The sequence below is a fragment of the Vulpes lagopus genome, chromosome 12 (assembly GCF_018345385.1).
Source record: "Vulpes lagopus strain Blue_001 chromosome 12, ASM1834538v1, whole genome shotgun sequence".
NCBI classification, from domain to species: Eukaryota; Metazoa; Chordata; class Mammalia; order Carnivora; family Canidae; genus Vulpes; species Vulpes lagopus.
Genome location: NC_054835.1, coordinates 81,306,755 through 81,327,687, shown reverse-complemented (window position 1 = coordinate 81,327,687; position 20,933 = coordinate 81,306,755). Strand labels below are relative to the sequence as shown.

The 20,933-nt window shown below is 34.4% G+C and overlaps 1 protein-coding gene across 1 annotated transcript; it reads left to right on the top strand.

Annotated features, from left to right (window-relative positions):
- The first annotated feature begins 1,526 nt into the window (after positions 1-1,526).
- LOC121473601 (sulfotransferase 1E1-like) lies at positions 1,527-20,317 on the top strand. The gene is made up of 8 exons (XM_041726124.1): positions 1,527-1,649; positions 7,697-7,859; positions 10,650-10,775; positions 12,108-12,205; positions 15,763-15,889; positions 17,510-17,604; positions 18,015-18,195; positions 20,092-20,317. The coding sequence occupies exons 2-8, from the start codon at positions 7,712-7,714 to the stop codon at positions 20,202-20,204; spliced, it is 888 nt and encodes a 295-aa protein (XP_041582058.1). The 5' UTR covers positions 1,527-1,649; positions 7,697-7,711; the 3' UTR covers positions 20,205-20,317.
- The last annotated feature ends 616 nt before the right edge of the window (positions 20,318-20,933 follow it).

The window sequence follows — 20,933 nt, the reverse complement described above, 5'->3', positions numbered from 1 at the left end:
AATAATAATAATAATAGTAAGTTAAGGTTTGCAACAGGGTTAAAAATGATAATCTATATATTAAATGTGTATATCTCATAATCAATTTTTGAATGATTAAATGTTTTAACACACATTTTATTTAACTCAAAAAATTAAAAAAAAAATAAGATGGTCAACTACAGAAAACCAAATAACATAAGATCTAAATTCAAGCCTCTGATTACTCCGCTGTACTTTGATTTTTATATCATGAAAAGCCTCATGTCTCAAAAACCGCTCAACTGTTGTTTTTTACTTTTGGTAGGGCCAGATATTAGTGACCTCTATGACTAACAATTACATTTTTTTAAACTTCTGCTGTCTTGAACACATCAGCCACTTTCATTCAGCTAATACGCATTCAGCGCTTAGCCTGCTCAATGCCATGCAACATGCTAATTAGTGAGTAAAGAACCCTGTCCCTCCTGTCCCTAAGTTATTGTACTATCAGGAAGCTGCACAAGTCAATTCTAATTACAGTGCAGTGGATTAAATGATAATGCGTTGAGTATAGGGTTTAAAGTTCACTGAGAAGGATACTCAGTTCTGCAAGAGTCATATCATTTCTTTCAAAGGAAGAGCCATCTCATTAAAGTTAAAAGACAAAAACAAGTCAGGTTTGGAGCTAACTGGATTGGAAGTATTGACGAGGGTTGAGAGGCGGGAGCAAGGGAGAATTTCCTCGACTGAAGACAGGTGAGGCTCAGAAGCCTGAAAAAAAGAAAGGTGAAGGGTTCTTGGGCTCCACAAACCTTTAGACTTTTATTTTTTATATTCTCATATTTAAATTCAAATGGTGTCAGGGGTTAACTTTACATAGAAATTCCATACTGTCCCGATAAGCAAGTGACTGGGTGCAAAGAGAGGTGAGATTTTTTTTTATGATAATACTTCACAGGTGAGTGATGTCTACATTCTTTCCTTAGCTGTCATCTGTTTTTGATTTTCAGGGCAGCTTCGGAGCTAAAAGCAAAGATCTTAAGTCAGAAGAGTTTTCTAGTGGACTTGTTAGGACACAACCAAGCACTACAAAGCCTTCTTTGACAGCTCTCAGTAAACTGAGCTAAGTCTCCTGATCCAGGGTCCTCACGGCCCTCCTGTTTTTTCTCTGTCCTTTTCTTCCCTCCTCTCACTCCTCCAGGAAGTTTATTCTTTTGAAGATCAATCTCATTTCATGATTCTTCAGTGAGTAAATAAAGGACCCCCCCCCTTCCCAGCTCCCTTATGTTTTGCTCCAAACGGCTTCTCCTTCATTTCCTCTTCATCTCCTCTCCCTCTCTCTCCTCAACCCACTGATAGCTATTGGCAAATTTAGGAATTTGATTTATGAGCCAGGAATGAAAAATAACAGCAGAGGTTTTTCACATTTCTGTATGAATGAGCATGACTCTGATTAAATGCATCAGCAGGTACGTATACATACTTGTGATACTCTGTTGCATCACAGACTCCAAAAAGCCAAGCCCCACAGTTTAATCCCCGCCTCCTTCTCTGGCATTAGGAATAAAAGCTCATCAGAAACATTCCAAATGCATAAGTGATGCATTTTGGTGGCCTAAAACCTGAGTGGAGATCGAAAAAAACTAAATTGGATCACCCAGTATTTTTTCCCAGGATCATCTGGACAGGTTGTATTTTTACTATTATTACTGATGTTAATATTTAGATTTTCGATATAGGAAATTTAGGAGCAAATTATACAAAATTGTTAAAAAAGAAAAAAGAGAGAATAAAGCCTTTACTAATACTTTAGTTACTTAATAATGTAAAGCATTTTGAATGCTTTTTAAATCATTTGTTTGTCATTAAGAATAAATCTTGCATTATATAGTGCTTTGTTGTTTAAGGAATTTTAACATAAAACTACAGTATCATAGTGACCCTGTAGGTTCTGCATGCTATATATATTCTCCATTTCACTAAGGAGGAAATAGAGCAAGTAGGGTAGAAATAGTTGAAGATAAAGCACAGTTTTAACAATTTTTTTTTCAGGTTGGTATTTCTAGACAACAGTAACCTTTATACTCAGGAAATTAAACTGACAATTTCTAACTGAAATACATCCTTTGATAATAAAGAAGAGAGAAGCTAGAGACTTCTATTTTTTATATTCTCATATTTAAATTCAAATGGTGTCAGGAGTTAACTTTACAAAGAAATTCTATACTGCCCCATTAAGCATGTGACTGGGTGCAGAGAGATTTTTAAGATAATAATTCAAAGGTGATGTCTACATTCTCACATGTATGGAGGATGAGTCCATACATTGTGATAATTTACCAACAGATCTTAATAAGAAAAGAGATTTTATTATATGCCACTCAGTTTAACTCTGAGACCAAAATAGAAGGGGCAGCCAGAAGTCAGCCAAGTGCCGAGTGATAAATCAGCTACTCCCAACTGACTGTAAGCCAGTTTTTGCTAAGTTGGCAGAAGACCAAGAAAATTGTTCACATGAATAAACAAATCAATAGGCTGGGCAAGTAACACCTATTATACACTTTCTTCTGGTGAAAGATTTCCATTTTTTGAGAGCAAGGCAGATTTAGGGAACAAGCTGATTTATTAATAAGCCTAATTTCTAATCAAAATCTCATAATTTTGGTGAGAGTACATATAACATACCTGAGAGGGAGGTCTTGAAAGAGTTGAGCCTGCCATTAGGGACTGGGATTTTTTTCATGTTTAGTAAGAACATGTAGGACTAGTGTTGTTCTGGGTTCCAAAACATATGGTGAGCCATTCTTTAGTCAAAACCAAACAAACAAATGAAAAACTCCTTCATTGTGTCTCTTTTCTGGTGTGTAATCTGAGGCCAAAGTGAAATAAATATCATATTCGGTTGTCCCAAAGACTTTTAGAGAAACAAACAAATAGAAATCACATGTAAAAATCATGTTGGACATTTATAGATTTTATTCTCTCAGGTGAGAAAACAGATTACTCATTATGCTTCTTCAGATAATTTTATATTTATGAAATATATTCTTGGGAATTTTGACGACATATATTTCCCCTGCTTAGAGGGGAGACATTACCATGTAATGTGTAGTGTTTCTGAAAGGGTCCTAAGTATCTGGCTTCTTATCATGAGCATGCTGTGGATTTCAAGATTTCAAACTCAATGGCATTTCTACTATATGATTAATCTGGCTTTTTATAGCATACAGAGCAGAACATAAGAAAAGCCACACAACAAACAAGATAACAGAATGGTGAAGAACCTGGGTAACAGTCTGTTGAGTGTCTGACTCTTGATTTCAGCTCAGGTCATGATCTCAGGATCATGAGATTGAGTCCTACATGGAGTTCCTCACAAAGTATGGAACCTGCTGGGGATTCTCTCTCTCCCTCTTCTGTCCCCTTTCCCCCCCCACCACTTGTTCTTTCTCTCTCTTAAAAAAAAAAAAAAGACAATAGAAGGGTGTAGGAAGTTAGTTAGGGAACCAATCTGAAGTCTGTGGGTTAGCATTTGAGACAAGGCCTTGGTCCAGTTCGGGTCAGTTCTCTGCTTCTTATGCTCAAGCAGTGAAGGATCTCAGTTCTGTTCAGAGAGCAAGTGGGCAAGAGCCTTGGATGGCAGCTGCCTTTTTAAAGTGGTCAGACATAGAGGGGGTTGTGTCTGAAGAGTCTGACAGCTTGTTGCCAAAATCCTCCCCTTTTTGAAGGGATTTAATCGGTCTCTGATCCCTGCAGATGTCCTCTGGTTCTGCTTGTTATCAGTTCAATTGATGCTGGTCCCAGTGATATGTCCTAGCTGTAGTACCTTTAATTGCTTGCATTATTGCTTGACATGAGAGACTCCATCCATCTTGCTCTACAAACTTCTATGTATTACCATATGGATTTGGCATAATAACAATATAAGCTCATACTTATTAAACATTTATAATGAGAATTTATAATTCCTGTTAACTGTTTCAGGTAAGTATTATAATTTTTATTATCCTTGACTTGTAGTTCAGAAAATGGAGCACAGTTGAGCTGAAGTAATTTGCCAAGATAATGCAATTTCAAATAGCAGAGCTAGGATTTAAACAAGATGGTCTACTTCAGGGCCCACACTCTTCTTCAAAAAAAAAATTCTTTTTAAAATTTATTTATTTGAAATATATAGAGAGAGAGCACAGAGGGAGAGGGAGAAGCAGATTCTAAGCTAAGCAGAGAGCCCAATACAGGGCTTGATCCCAGGATCCTGAGATCATGATCTGAGCTAAGGCAGATGCTTAACCAACTGAGCCACTCAGGCACTCCCATGACCCACACTCTTAGTAACTATATTCTATTCTCTGTTATGTTCACATTAGCCATCTAAATTAATATGATTATATAAACTTTTAGCATATATATATTTCTCATTGTATGAGCACATTTAAATATTTAGGCAACCATATCAACCATATCAACCATACCAACCATGGCAAAAATTTGACACATTTGATTATATGAACAATAGACTTCTATGCAACACTATTAAAATAATTAATTAAGCTTAAAGATTACTGGCATATAAGACAGAAATACCACACATATTTTCAATATAAAATCAACAATAAACTACTTGCTATGAAACAGTTAAGAAAAAGCAACAATCTTGATGGGCAAAATGGATCAAAATAATAAAATAACCAATAAACTTATAAAAGATGAAAACATGAAAAAATATAAAATATCCCTGAAACACGGTTTTCCAATGATGGCGAGAATGTGAAAATACTGGCAATTTCATATAGTGTGCAAACTGGTATAATTTTAGTCATTAAAAAAAAGTTTAACAATGTTTTATATGGGCATACCTTTTTTTTTTTTTGTATTTCCATTGTCACTGCAAAGATAAGTGTGAAAGGAGATATACTCAAAGAGATGAATTACAGAACTATTTATATCTAAACAACATTTGGGAAAAACAGGAATTTCCATTAGTAAAAAATTGTGTCATCTATGCTACACCCATACTAGGGACTGCTAGGTGTCATTTATAAGAATAAAGAGAATTTATGTATTAACATTTCACATTATATAGTGAAAAAATAGAGCACAAAAAGAATGTAAAATATAATACAAATTAAGTTAGATATGTAAATGTGTAGGTTAGTATCCAAACTCCACAAGGAGTTAACAAGCTCAACACCCAAAATACAAAAAACCCAGTTAAGCAATGGGTAGAAAACATGAATAGACACTTTTCCAAAGAACACATCCAGATGGCTAACAGACACATGAAAAGATGCTTAATATTACTCAGGGGACTACAAATCAAAACCACAAGGAGATACCATTTCACACCTGTCAAAATGGCTAAAATTAACAGCACTAGAAACAACAGTTGTTAGCAAGGATGCAGAGAAAGGGGAACTGTTTTATACTGTTGGTGGGAATGCAAACTGGTGCAGCCACTCTAGAGAACAGCATGGAGATTCCTTAAAATGTTAAACATAGAACTATTCTACAACCCAGTAAGGTGTTTACCCAAAGGATACAAAAATACAAATTCAAAGAAATATATCCACCCTGATGATTATAGCAGCATTATTGGCAATAGTCAAAGAATGGAGAGGGCTCAAGTGTCCATGGACTGAGGAATGGATAAAGAAAATGTGAGATAGATGATAGATAGATAGATAGATAGATAGATAGATAGATAATAGATATAGATATATAATGGAATATTACTCAGCCATCAAAAGAATGAAACATCATGGATGAAGCTAGAGTATAATATGTTAAGTGAAATAAATCAGTCATAGAAAGATAAATACTGTATGATCTCACTCATATGTGGAATCTAAGAAAGAAAACAGATGAACATATGGGAAAGGGGAAAAGAAAAAAAAGGAGAGAGGGAAATAAACCATAAGAGACTCTTAATGATAGAGAACAAACTGAGGGTTGATGGAGAGTGGGTGGGGGATGGGCTAGATGGGTGATAGGTATTAAGGAGGGCACTTGTGATGATCAGTATTGAGGGTTGTACGTAAGTAATGAATCACAGAGTTCTACTCTAGAAACCAATATTGCACTGTATGTTAACAACCTAAAATTCAAATTTAAAAAAAAAATATTTTTAAAAGAGCAAGTATGTGTCATTGTCATATCTCCAGAGCAAATCAAGGACATTTTGCCTCAAGGGTGTACTTAAGGGTATGGTTAAACAAAAGAAAAGAATGTGGGGAGGTGATGTGCTCAAGAAGGCTTCAGGTCACAGAGCAGTCATCATGGCAGATTTGTATTAGTCCAGTTCACAAAGATGAGTAAAAAGGAGATCTAGAGAGGCTAATATCAAAGAAGGCTAAAATTCATTGAGATGCTATATTACAAACTCAGAATGAAGAAGAGCAGATAGTGAAAGAAGTTGAAAGTTAACGAAGGAAAGTTTGCTTAATTAAAAATCCTATGACCAACCCTAAACATGAAAGGTGTTGTCATGGGAATTATCAATGATAATCATCTTGTTTAACCTTATATGTTTCAGATAAGTCATTCAATGGGAAAATCTACCACCTTAGTGATCAAGTGTGAGAGTAAGGTAAAGGTAATGTGAGAGGTCCCAGAGGAATCTACTATAGCTTCAAGAACCCATGTCTTAGATATATCCATTTTGGTGTCATTAATTTCATCTTTTAAATACACTCATCAAGCATTTGAATCTTTTTGTTAAATGAAAAATATTCAGGAACTAAGGAAGCTATGACTCTGAGATCTGGCAGTAGCTATCAATTCTGATCATCAATCTTTTATTGTTATTTGATGTATACATATTAATCAGGGTGATTATTTGCCAAAATTTTATTGTATTTTTGAACTTCTTAGTCTTTTTACATACCCCATCAATTTTGACAAAGAAATGGAAGGCTCTGTTGTCTTTATTCATCATGGAATTCGCTATGCATATATTATGTATAAATATAATTCAACATTTTTATAGTATTTATTTGAGAGAGTGCATTAGTGGGGAGAGGGGAAGAGGGGAAGAGAGAAGCAGACTCCCCACTGAGCAGGACTTGATCACAGGACCCCAGGATCATGACCTGAGTGGAAGGCAAAAGTTTAACCAAATGAGCCACCTAGGCATCACTAATGGTGTTTTTTTAGGTGCGTGGAAGAGACCATAGTATAATTATTAAAAATCTTGGGGATTATCCAAGGGTGCCTGTGTGGATCAGATTTTTAAATTTTTTGAAAAATAAATATAACACAAATGCTTCACATTATTTTTCATGTCAATTTTTTAAAGATTCATTTATTTTAGAGAAAGAGAGGGAGAGATGAGGGGTGGGCAGAGGGGGAGGAAGAGGGAATCCCAAGCAGACTCTGCATTGAGCATGTGGCGCTTGTTCCAATGACCCTGAGATCATGACCTGGACTGAAACCAAGAGTCAGACGCTTAACCAATTGAACCACCCAGGTGCCCCTATTTTTTACATAGTTTTAAATACTTTATAGTGCTTTGTACTTTATTACTCTTTTATCTTGTTAGGCTTACCTTCTTAATAGGATTAGAAATTCCTAAAGCGCCAAGACTATATTATACAGTTCTTTAATATGCATTTAGTCTACATGCTCAATAGCTAAGAAATGCTGGAAACTCAAGAGAACCTCAATGTACAGAGCTATTATTAATTTTAAAACATTTAAAAGTACATATAAAGTGGAAAACATACCTTTTTTGTTTCAGTGCACCATCCTTAGGATGGAGCCTTCCAAACCTGACTATTGTACATTCTTTGGCAAAATCCATGGAATTCTAATGTATAAAGACTTTATGGAATATTGGGATGATGTGGAGACATTCCAGGCAAGACCAGATGATATTGTCATTGCCACCTATCCCAAATCTGGTAAGTTTCTTTATGTTAATGTTGTTCTCATCTATAAATTGCAAACCCACCTTGAATGGTAAATATTAAGCTGTTCACTTTTACCACATTCATTCTTCATATTAAAGTCCAGATATAGTAGTTTTAGTATAGATATGGAAAAAAGTGGATATTCAATTCTAAGAGCACAATCTGTACCTGTAACTTGAGCAGCACATTGACAGTAGTATTGTTGGCCACTTTAGAAAACTATGTGATATAAATGGATTACTATAGAACCAAAACTAAAATTTTAAACTACCAACTGTGCTTACCTAATGTCACTATTATCATTGTTGTATAAACAGAGTATAAGTCATTTTTGCAAACTTTTAAAAAATTCTTTTTCAGCTAACCAGGTCTCCTTCCTTAAATCTGTCCCCCAAACTTCTATTTTAAGCAACATCTTTTTTTTTTTTTCCCTGAGATTAGCTCAACTGTTAATCATAGTTCTGGAGTCTCACAATCATACACCTTTAGAAATTAGAAAGATCCAACCTAGACTTCTCTTTCTGGTTGTTACATTTAACACTTACATAAGTTAAATACTAAGTAGATCTCACTCCATTATTATCTTACTCCGCCACTGTAGGAATTCTTCCCCAACACACCCTGATAATCTCATTCTCTTGCTTAATTTATGTCATTGCCCTTCCAGACTTTTTTAAAACCTTAAACTCGAATGTGAACACCTAGGCATTTTATGCTTGGCATATTCTTGCCTCTTCAGCCTTCTGCCCACCCATTTCTTCTTCAATTGTGTCTTCATAATTTATTTCCAATTCTTTCCCTCACCACTGTACTATTCTTAAGTGTCTGACCTTTGATTGGAAAAAAATAATTCTGTCTGGTAGAACCCTTCTCTACCTCACAAACCTGGTGAACTAATCTCAATAATACGTTAAGGCTAAGTTGAATCCTCATGTTGTCTTGAAGGCATTTCTTGTAAAAACATCACAGAGGGAGCAGCATGCTTACTTAAATGTTCCCCCTTTGCAGTTCTTTCAATTCCTGTGCCCACTTGTATTATAGCATCATAAGAAAAAAGAAGTGTTGTAATTATTGGGCACTGTTTCCAACTCTTAAAAGTGCCTTTGAGCACCAAAAGGCAAAGATCAGATATGTTCTTTTCTGTATCCTCTGTCTTGGGTCTCAGTTCGAGGCATCAGAAACTATCAGTAAAATGTGTAGTTGAACCATGCTTGAGTATATCATCTATTATTATTTTTTTCTCCTTATATTTTTTTCTTTTTTCCAAATTTACATTTTTATTTTGGTACAGTATTTGCATATATCTATTAGACAGAAAAGAAAGTCCAAATCCTATGCTCAAACTACATGTCTTTGAAGAATAAGTCTCTGTAACACATGAAACACTACCATAGTGAATATATCTTATTTAATTGTGTATTCTTGGCATTTAGCATAGTGACTTAGCAGATATTCAATATATATGTGTTGAAAACAATTAATGAACGACACCTCCCTGCTCACATTATCCCAAAAAAAGTAGGGAACACATCTTCTCATTGACCCCTCTCTTCATCATTTCTTTGCATATTTTCCCCATTTCTGTTTCCCATTTATTCTTTCAGCAAATTTTTATTGAGTTCCTGCTACAGGTCAAGTGTGATATTAGCCACTAGAGATATAATGATGAATAAAACACATTTAAACTCTACCTTCTCAGATTTTATAATCCAGTAGGAAGTATAAATCAATTAGATGGCAGATATATTACAGAATGAATGTGCCTTGGTTGAAGGAAGTCCACCAAGGTATTGAGAGAACATATGGGAGGAGCACCTTGCTTGGGGCTCCTCAGAGGCTTCTTTGAGTCAGCAAAGCAAAGCAAAGACATAAGAGATTCAGCTCCTAGAAGAGTGTTCCAGGCTGAAAGAATAGCACATATATGGGCATGGGAGATTCTGAGGGCATGCTTACTTTCTGGCTTCTTCAACTCTTTCCGTTCTTCCTTCTTGACCATCTGTATTTAGTATCTGTATTCAAGACTTACCTGAAAGCTTTTTCCCTCCATTCCCCAATACTCATCTTTTCTTTCTTTGAATTAAACTCAGCATTCAATTGTGTATTATTTTCACTTGTACAACTTTAGTCAGCTTAAATATATTTATTGTTAACTTATCCTAGATGTCAGAGGATGCCTGGGTGGCTCAGTAGTTAAGTGTCTGCTTTTGTCTCAGGGCGTGATCCTGGAGTCCCAGAATCAAGTCCCACATCAGGCTCCTTGCATGGGGCCTGCCTCTCCCTCTGCCTATTTCTCTGCCTCTTATCTCTCTCTAGTCTCTCATGAATAAATAAATAAAATCATTAAAGAAACAACAACAACAAAAAACTTGTCCTAGGGGTCAGGAGCTATATCTTATTTATCTTTGTTTTACCTGATAATGACTAATTAAATACAATACTTTTCATATAGTAAGAATTCAATAAATCAAGCCTCCTTACTTTTTAGATTTAAAAATTTAAATCCCCAACTGCTTACACAATGTCCCAATTCATCATGGACAAATTTGGATTCCTACGACAGCTGTGTCTTACTACAATATTCATCCTCATTTATTGAAGCTATTTTGGGGTCTTGCATGATTAAATATTAGAAGAAATGTTTCTTGAGTTCTGTGGCTATTCTGACATCTTTCAAACAATATTGCATTAGTACATTCTTACTTTGTCCAGTTATAAATACACTACTTGCATTGTCAGCCTGACATGGTCAGTGGAACACTGAGGTTTGTCTAATTTTTACAGGTACAACCTGGGTTAGTGAAATTGTATACATGATCTGCAAAGAGGGTGATGTGGAAAAATGCAAAGAAGATGTCATTTTTAATCGAATACCTTATTTGGAATGCAGAAAAGAAAATCTCATGAATGGTAATGTTTAAGTAGATTTTTAAAAGTAGATTTCAAAAGCTATGTACATATATTTTAAAGTATGGATATAGACAGTGCAAGAAAGAAGACTGTTAAGTAAGAAAGACAATTAGTATTATGTCCTCTCCATGGAAAGCATGTAAATTTAAATTTAAATCTTGAGGTAACTGGGTGACGGGTACTGAGGAGGGCATTTGATGGGATGAGCACTGAGTATCATACTATGTGTTGGCAAATTGAACCTCAATAAAAATGAAAACAAAAACAACAAACAAACAAAAAATAAATAAATCTTGAAAAAGTTTATGGTATAGCATTTGTCTGAAATAGAGTGAATAAGGATAGCTCTTATATGCCTTCAGTAGAGCCTAGTAATATGTGAGCATTTATCTTTATATGAACTGAATGTGATAATACATTAAAAACTAGAAAAATATCCACAAAATTTTCAAGGATATATACAAAAAGATATTCATCACAGATTCTTTTAATGTTGTGCAAAATTAGAAACAATGTTTTAGTCAACAAAAGAATAGTTTAAAGTAATAGCACTATGTAAATCATTAAAAATTTTAGGATGTTTTATGTTTCTTCACATTGCAGTTTTGGTAAAATATATTGAGGAAAATATCAATTAGAAAGTATTAAAAATTCCATCTGCATGTGTGGTATTTAGATGGTTCTGAGACTGGTCATATGGATCCACAGTTGACGCTTGAACAATGCTGGGGTTAGAGATACCACATCTCACAGAATAAAAAATCTGCACATTAACTTTTGACTCTCTTCATATTTAACTATTAATAGTCTACTATTAGACTGGAAGCCTTACTAATTACAAAAACAGCTGATGAAGCATATTTTGTGTGTTATATATATATATTATATACTGTACCCTTACAATAAAGTAAGATAGAGAAAAGCAAATGTTATTAAGAAAATTATAAGTAAGAGAAATTATATTTATACTACTGAACTGTAAAAAAAAAAAATCCATGTATAAGTGGACTGGTGCAGTTCAAGCACATGTTGTTCAAGGGGCATAGGGGGTATTCAAGGGGTATTTATAGGGGGTGTTCAAGGGGTATTTATATGGAAGACTGACTACCAAAATGTTAATAATGATTTTCCCAGAATGGTGAAATTTTATTTTGTCTTATTTTTTATTTACAATTTCCTCTATCTAAACTTCTGTCATGGTATATATTGTTGTTATTACTATGAATACAATATGGAATCTTAAAGTTAATTTCATTTTTAATATGTCTGTAAAATCCATATAAATATCATGTTTGAAGTTGTATATATTCTTTAATTTTTTTTAAAAAACAGGAGTAAAACAATTAAAACAGATGGCATCTCCTAGAGTAGTGAAGACCCATCTGCCAGTTGAACTTCTTCCAGCCTCATTTTGGGAAAAGAACTGTAAGGTAACCAGAGTCAATTATTCTTAAAATTTCACATTTGTTTGTTCTTTTATGCAATTGACAGATATTTAATAAGTGTGGATTAAGGTCAGTATAGTCAGAGTCTAGATTTCAACTCCAACTCTAGGGATGATTTGGAAACTATAAGCCACAGCTTCCTCGTCTGTAAGAGAAGGTTAATACCATCTTCTTCTTCATGGAGTTGTTATAAGGATTAAATGAAGTAATGCTTGTTAAGTGCTTAATAAAGTATCTAGTATATTGTTAACAACAAATGGTAGCTTCTTTTGTATTTGTTGTTTTTACTAATGGTATTGGACGTATTCCTTTTTGCAAACTATCGTGCTTGGCATAATAAAGCATGCAAGTGAACTAGTCAAAGAAAGATAAGCCAGACAAGTGTCATATAATTATTTACCAAGTTCCTATCATGTGATGTGCCTATCATGTGCCAGCAACACAATGATTAATAAGACACATGCAATCTTTGTCTTCAAAGATCCAGTGGGGGAAAGGGGCAAATAGACAATGTAGGAGGTGCCACAGGTCAAGTAAGAAGAGAATTCTAGCCCAGACATTGAGAGCAGGGGCGGTATCTAAAAGCAGGCAACATCTCAGCTGATATTTAAAAGATGTATAGGAGTTAGTTCTTATAATCCCAGAGGCAACCGCAGTGAGGATCTGAAACAAGTTCAGTTTAGCTGCAAGGTTGAATGTACACATTGACTGGATAAATGAAAGGAGATAAACTAAAGCTTGACCACAACAGACAATGAAGCTAAGTTAAGAAGTTTGAATGATATTTGATAGCAATGAGTTACAGACCTTTTAAGTTGGTGATTGACTTTATCGGTTTTGCTTTTTACAAACAGTGATACATGTAACCCTAAAATATTAAGTCTTGGATCATTGATGCTGTTTCTCAAGACCTTTCTAGCTTTTCTTAGGATAAGCTATGACCCATATATACTACACACATATGAGATGTTGAAGTACTATATGCAGTCATAATAACAAAATAGGGGGCTGGCTTATCACAGTCATGAAACATTTTTACTGTACATTGTGCTCCATAGTTACTTGGTTTATTTGACATTTTTATGGAGATCCATGGTCCGAAATTCTAAAGATTCTAATGTTTCTTGTTTGTTTTTTATCAAAAGCAATTCTAGATAGAACATATACATTTTGCTGATATTATTCCATACATAAATTTTCTTTCATTAGTGAATGCCATTTATGTATTTTGCAGGAGATGTGTAATCATTTTTCAAGAGACTTGACCAAGTCACATTTTTCCTTTGCACAATGGGCTGTAGCCCCTTCAATTATCAAATGAAAATAGATATATTTGCAATAGTCTTAGTTTTTTTTTTTTTTTGCAATGTTTACTAAATTGCTTAATCTTCACAAAACTGCTCATCACCTCAGAGATGCATCAAACAAGTGGATTAGTGAACTGAGTATTTCTGGAATAATTCACTGGGAGACAAGTAGATAGATGGATTGAAACTATTTGTAAAAGTGTATCTGGAGTGGTGAGCCAGAAGTAAGATGTGATTTTTTAAAAGTAGAGGGGAACAGGGATCAAACCAATAGATAAGAGAAATAATTGAAATAAAAAAATTTGAGGCCCTAGAATTGTTGCAGGACACGTATATTGGGAATAACTAATAAGGAAGAAGGGAAGCGTAAACTGTCTTGGAAGAATACATGATGTTCCAGAATAGGGCTTCAAAAGTGAAACCTTTAGGGTTTCATGACAAGATTCACAATTTGGTCATAAAAGTGGTTAGCTGAAGTAAAAATAAAAGTAACAATCAATGAATACAAGACCATAGAGAATCAGATGGTTCATGCAGATACTAAAATTACACTGGATGAGGACAAGATTAGGAATGGAGAATAATACTATAAGGCAGATGTTCACATTTTCAATTACAGCAAGAGAATGACCACAAGTTTATAAAGGCTTTAGCTGGGAAATGGATGAACTGAATATCACAGGAACAGAGGTTTTTCAAGTGTAAGATTTTTAAAGATTCTATTTATTTGAGAGTGAAAAAGAAAGCACAAGTTGAGGGGAGAGGGAGAAACAGGCTTCCCATGGAGCAAGGAGCCCAAGGTAGGGCTCAATCCCAGGACCCTGAGATCATGACCTGAGCCGAAGGCAGATGCTTAACCGACTGAGCCACCCAGACATCCCTCAAATGTAGAATGTTTCAAATGGATTATGATCCCAAGTGAATTGTGGGTAAACTAGCAACTTTGACTGTAGGCAAAGTCCTATTTTCAGGAAAGACCTAGATTTTCCTCCAAGACAGGAAGAGCATGTGTGGTAAAAAGTGGGATATAGAATAGTTTCTGCCAAAACAGAGATAAGATAAACTAATGGGAGTTTAGGGGAAGAGGGATTACTTTTGTTCACCCTATCCCATCTGGGGAAATAAAAAGCTTCACAGAGACCTGGAGCCAAGCTTTAAATATGGATCCAATTTTGAGATGTAGAGAATATTCAAGACAGAGGGAAATGCAAGCAGTAAAAATGAAGAAAAGCAAGCAGTAAAAATTCTGAAGTAAATTCATGGATATAGTGGCAAAGCTATATGTAAAAAGCTAATATGCAAAAGGAAGTAGGAAGAGTATTAAATTAGGTTGGAAAAGTTCATAAGGCTAATGATAGCTTTGATAAGAAAAGAAAGTTCACTTTTTATTTATAGGAGGTTTATCTAGCAGGATCTTAAAATGAGAGCCATATTTTTTTTTAAAATATTTTTTGAGAGACAGTGAGAGGGCTATATTTCTTAAAATAAACTAGAGGATTTTTAAAAATTGTTTGACACTATAGAAACTTGAAGAGTTAAGACAAGCTAGTGAGCCAAATCAAATTCAGTAAACAGTGGTGAGTCATGAGTAGCCTTCCCTGATGGCAATGGGTCAGGTGCCTTAAGATGGAAGTGGAGCCCATGGAGATACTGGAGGTTACTTCTGCAGATCTTTTCCTGCAGCATTGAGTATCAGACCTAGGAGAGATCATAAAGTTCTGGCCCAACTCACTTATTGTACAGAACATTTAGAGCCAAAATTGGTGCTTTGCACAAGATGATAGAACTTTTTAGTGCCAGATGGGCAATTAAAACTAAGGCTTCCTGATAGCTATTTCTGATTGGTGATTCTTCTGTATGTAATATTGGTGATTCTTCTGATGTTGGTGAAGATTATTTTTTAACTGAGACCAATAAGCATTTAATTAGACCAATAAACATGTTCTTCCCTTCTAAGATTACATGAAATTTGTAACATTAAGATGAGTTATAAAATGTGAAAATGGCATGAAAAACGAAAAATGAGAACTAGCCCTGAACAACTGTACAGAGGATGCTGTCATGTCAAGTTGCTGAAGAATTTTTCTTCTTTATAATTTTATATATTTTAAACACTATCTACAGGGAATATGTATGATACTTGTAGTTGAAAGCATTAAGTGTTTTCTTTTTACATCTTGATGAGACTACATTTGAAAAAAATTAGTGATTTAATATATAATTTCATCTTCTTAGGTGATCTATCTTTGCCGGAATGCCAAAGATGTAGTTGTTTCTTATTATTATTTCTTTCGAATGATAACTGCTCATCCAGACCCTGGATCTTTTCAAGAGTTTGTGGAAAAATTCATGGATGGACAAGGTAAAGGCAGCTTCTTTTCTCTCAATTCTTTATACAAGACAAATGACATTTCTGAGCAAAAATTTTTGTTGTCTGCTCTGATCTGTTATCTTCCCTGATCCTTAATTAAAACACAGAAATTCCCAAAGCCTTTGAACTCTAGAACAAGCATAAGGTTTCCAGATGTGGATGGCAAATTGCAGAATCTGGTCATTTCAGTTCAGTGCCTAAAAATAAATATATAAAAGTGTGTTTGGAGGTTGGAATAAGAGATTTTCCTCTCTAAGACAGATTTGGTGTTCAATTCTTTCATTTCAGTTGGGAAAAAAAAAGGTGTTTCACAACTTTACAACTCTACTGAATAAGGGGGCAAGGAAATAGAGAAGAGAGAATGCTCACTTGTTTCCAAGGAAAGTTTCAAATGCTTTATGGGGTCAGAATTCACAAAGAAGTCTGAATATCTACAAAGTTCTTATTTTTTTCCACTAAGGGTATAGTCTGAATGTTTCAACTAGATTTCTCAAAACCATACAAGAATTATTTGAGCAGAAATTCTGGGAAATTTTACCTTTTTATTTAACTCCAGACTACAGCAACTATTTAAAATTGAGGAAGAAAGTGTTCAGGAAAGTCCAGTATTATGTAAAGAAGGCCATTCTGATCCTGTAGCAATAATTGCAGGAAAATTGATAATAATATCATCTTTATATCCATACAAGATATTATTGACTCATAAAAGTAGAATACATGTACTTTATGTTTGTTGCATTTTGGAAAAAATTCTGCTAAAGCATCATGAATTAAACATATGCCTCAAGATCATCAAAATTCCCATCGTAAGGCAGAGAAAGATAATATTGCACCTCTGCAAAATGGATGAATAAGATCACTATAATTATCATTATCTCACTTTTTCTGTTAAGAACAATTGCCAATAGAGTCAAAGAACAGAAGTGATAGTTAATGACAATACAAAGCAGAATACTTTGACTCACATAGCATTACATTATTCTGTCAGCAAGTTATTGGGTGAAACACTGGGATATGAGACAAGATAAGGGAAGAGAGATACAGCATTTCAGCTTATCACATCATCTTCAAAATCTTCTTTTTTGAAATGAGAATAACACTAAAGGCCCTGACAAAACATCCCTACTATATAAACTGCAAGTAGTATAATAAAAAATTACATAGTTACTAGCTTTAGTTGCCAAAGCTAATTTGTAAATGGTAAATTGGAGACCTAGACTGAATTCAGATTATAAAATTATTAATAATTCTACTAACTCAACTCTCTTCACTGACAACTTGATTTTACACACACATGCAAACACACATACTTCAAAAATGCTCCTATAAGCTCTGAATCAAGTTAATGGGACAGGGATTTCCTGCACTTTTTATGTGTCATAAACAATTTCAGAATGATGAAAGTTTAGAGTAGGTTCCTGAACATGGATTACTCAACAAACTTTGCCTCTCTTGCTGCAGAGAAATTCGCTTAAGATGTGTGACTGATCTCTGGGTTTCATTCCATGATCATTTATTTGTATTTATTTGTTGCTTCTGTTGTTTGAATACTCGTTTTCAAGCTGTATAAGGATGATACTATGCCCTTATATTATTTTTATCTGACTTTAGTGCCATATGGTTCCTGGTATAAACATGCAAAATCTTGGTGGGAAAAGAGAAAGAATCCACATGTGCTATTTCTTTTCTATGAAGACATGAAGGAGGTGAGAAATTGAAAACATATGGCCTATTGTACATCTGAGACTAATATAACATTTTATGTTATTTAAATAAACATTTTACAAAAAGAAAACATATGGGCAATTTAGTGATTTCTAAAATATTAGCATTTGACAACACTCTAGATATAAAAATCTGTCTTTATATAGATAATGCAGCCACCTCCAAATAGTATTTAACTTTAGTAATTACTTAATTACTAAAGTAATTAATTACTAATTAATTAGTAATTAGTTACTAATTAGTAATTAATTACTAATTAATTTAGTAATTATTTAAAATAATTAACTTTAAATACCTCCAAAATGTATTTAACTTTATTTATTTATTTATTTATTTATTTATTGGTATTTAACTTTAGTAATTAAGTCTTCAAAATATTTTTTCTTCTTAGGATATCAGAAAAGAGGTGATAAAAGTGATGCAATTTCTTGGAAGGCAGCCAACAGAGGAGCTTGTGGACAAGATTGTACAGCATACTTCATTCCAGGAGATGAAGAACAATCCATCTACCAATTATACAACAGTACCAGATGAAATCATGAACCAAAAGGTTTCTCCCTTCATGAGAAAGGGTGAGAAAGTCATGCAATTTGCCTCAGTTGCTATCAGAAGTTACAAGTTGAAATTGTTATAGGCAAACACCTATTAAAGTCTATTCTTGCCTTGTGGACCCAGTTGGTTTTCTTCAGAGCTGTTGCACATTTGACCAATCTTTTTACTGAGTTACCAGTTCTGTAGAGGCATTAAAATGGTACTACTACTACTACGGCTACTAAACTGCTACTACTTCATGATTACTTATTATATGCAGCATATTAAGAATGGCCAGCAGCCACCCCAGCCTCAGCACTAATACCACACCCTACTAGCTATTATAAATAAAGCCTGTATGCCTTGGTGATGTACCGTGTATGTTATATAAATGTATATAATTTTAAAATTCTAATTCTCTTCAAATTAAAATCAGACACTCAAAGGAAAACTTCTATTATTATCTCATTTTGAAATGAGGAAGTAAGCCTAGAATAATTAGCTTTTCCTTGACCAAGTGGCAAATATTTTTCAAGACCAAGTGGCAAGACCCAAATTCATCAAATTGTACAAATACATACAGTTCTTTGTATATCAGTTAACCTCATTAAACCTGTTTTAAAAAGATTACATTTCAAAGCACTTGCTGGAAAAAACAGCTTTGTTTAGCAAAATATCAAAATACAGTGAAGTGACATTCTATTGGAAGGAGGAACGGTCTGATGAGATGTGGTCAGTTTATAAATCCAAAGGCAGGTAGAATATGTAGAGTATTGGGGCATGGGTCTACTTGTAAGTGAAGCAGAAACAGAATAGAGAAAATCTTGCTCTTTAGACCAAACTTTCAGTGACAGTGTCAGAAATTTTTAAGATAGTAAGAATAACAAACCTGCCACTGGCACCAACAGAAAGCCCCTGAAAAGAGAGTTGGCATATGGATTATATTTTAATTGTTTAGTTTTCAGATGATCTCAGTCTTCTTTTTCATAATGTCCACGTGTATTTTTAAGATGACATAATGGACTTAAAATAGTTATCCTTGTAAAGGGCTGCTTTGTGCTATGCCCTTAGACCCTACCCAATTCTCAACATACATTTTCTGTCTTTGGGGGTTATTTTACTGGGAAAGTTTAGAGCTCCTTGAACTAAGGGGAAGGGAACTACTAATTTAAAATACTCCTTCTGCTAGGGGAAGGTTAGATGTGATGGAAAACAAAAGAAAAGGACCTACTAGTCTTGCAGTAACACAAGGTGGAAAATGCTGAGAAACTTACATGTCAATGGCAGCAAAAATGGAGAGAAAGCAATGGATAGGAAGAAAGTCTGAATATGAGTATAGAATTAGATGTAGTTGAGGACAACTTCCAAATTTATGCTTTGGATACCTGGTGCTGACTTTAAACAGGTTATGGAAAAGGACACAAAGAAAACACAATTTTGTGGGGAAGAAAATGAATTTAATTTTGATCTAAGTTGAACTTGAGCTAGTTGTATGGAATCCAGGTGGAAATATCATATAGACAGTTGGCCATGGAGACATAAGCCTGGATTTGAAGTTAGTATGAAGATGATAGTTGAAATTTGGAGAGCGTGGCTAAGCATGGACCTCATCTTAGGAGCTCTAGTATTTCAGGGACAATTAGAGAAGAAAAATTAAGTAGCATAAGAAGAAAGAATCAGAGAAAGAAATTTGCTGGGTCTTATTTGTTAAGAATCAGGACAAATCTTTCTTTGCAAGCTTGAATATACATATTTGTGCATATATATATATGTATGTATGTATGTAAACACACACTATTTATGGTATATATTTTATTTATAATTGAAGATTTAAGAATAGAATTTGATCAGGTATTAATGAAAGTAATGAGTATTAGAAAATTTCATAATTCTGGCTAGAAAACATAATTTTTTTACTGTTTGCTCTTCTGTTATAGGGATTGCTGGAGACTGGAAGAATCACTTTACTGTAGCCCTGAATGAGAAATTCGATATACATTATGAGCAGCAAATGAAGGGGTCTACACTGAAGTTAAGAACTGAGATTTAAAAAGGATTTTCTTAATATACCTAAAATTAAATATATCTAAGATTTCTTCTCATATTCTTCACTTTTTTTTCAAATTTTAAATTGTTAGGTGCTTAGGTGGCTCAGTCGCTTAAGTGTCCCACTCTTGATTTTGGCTCAGGTCATGATCTCAGGGTAATGAGATCAAGCCTTGCATTGAGCTCTGCACTGAGTGTGGAACCTGCTTCAGAGTTTCTCTCTTTCTCCCTCTTCTGTCCATCCCCCCGCTTGTGCTCTCCCTCCCTCTTTCTCTTTCTCTACAAAAAAAAAAAAAAAAAAAAAAAATCGATTGGTAGAGAACTATATAAAGGATCATGATCAGATTCACATGATTATTATTATTTTTTTTAATAAATCTTTTTTTTTAAATTTATGATAGTCACAGAGAGAGAGAGAGAGAGAGGCAGAGACATAGGCAGAGGGAGAAGCAGGCTCCATGCAGGGAGCCCGACGTGGGACTTGATCCCAGGTCTCCAGGATCACTCCCTGGGCCAAAGGCAGGCGCCAAAACGCTGCGCCACCCAGGGATCCCAGATTCACATGATTATTAAGATGCTCATATAGAAACAAGAAGTTTTTTCCCTGTTATGATTTTTTTCAAATATTACACAAATCTCTAATCTATAAATTATGACAAATCTCTGATTTATGTGTATGATGTAGGAACACACAGATAGTTTGAATTGTCAGAATCACACTCCAAATTCTTTA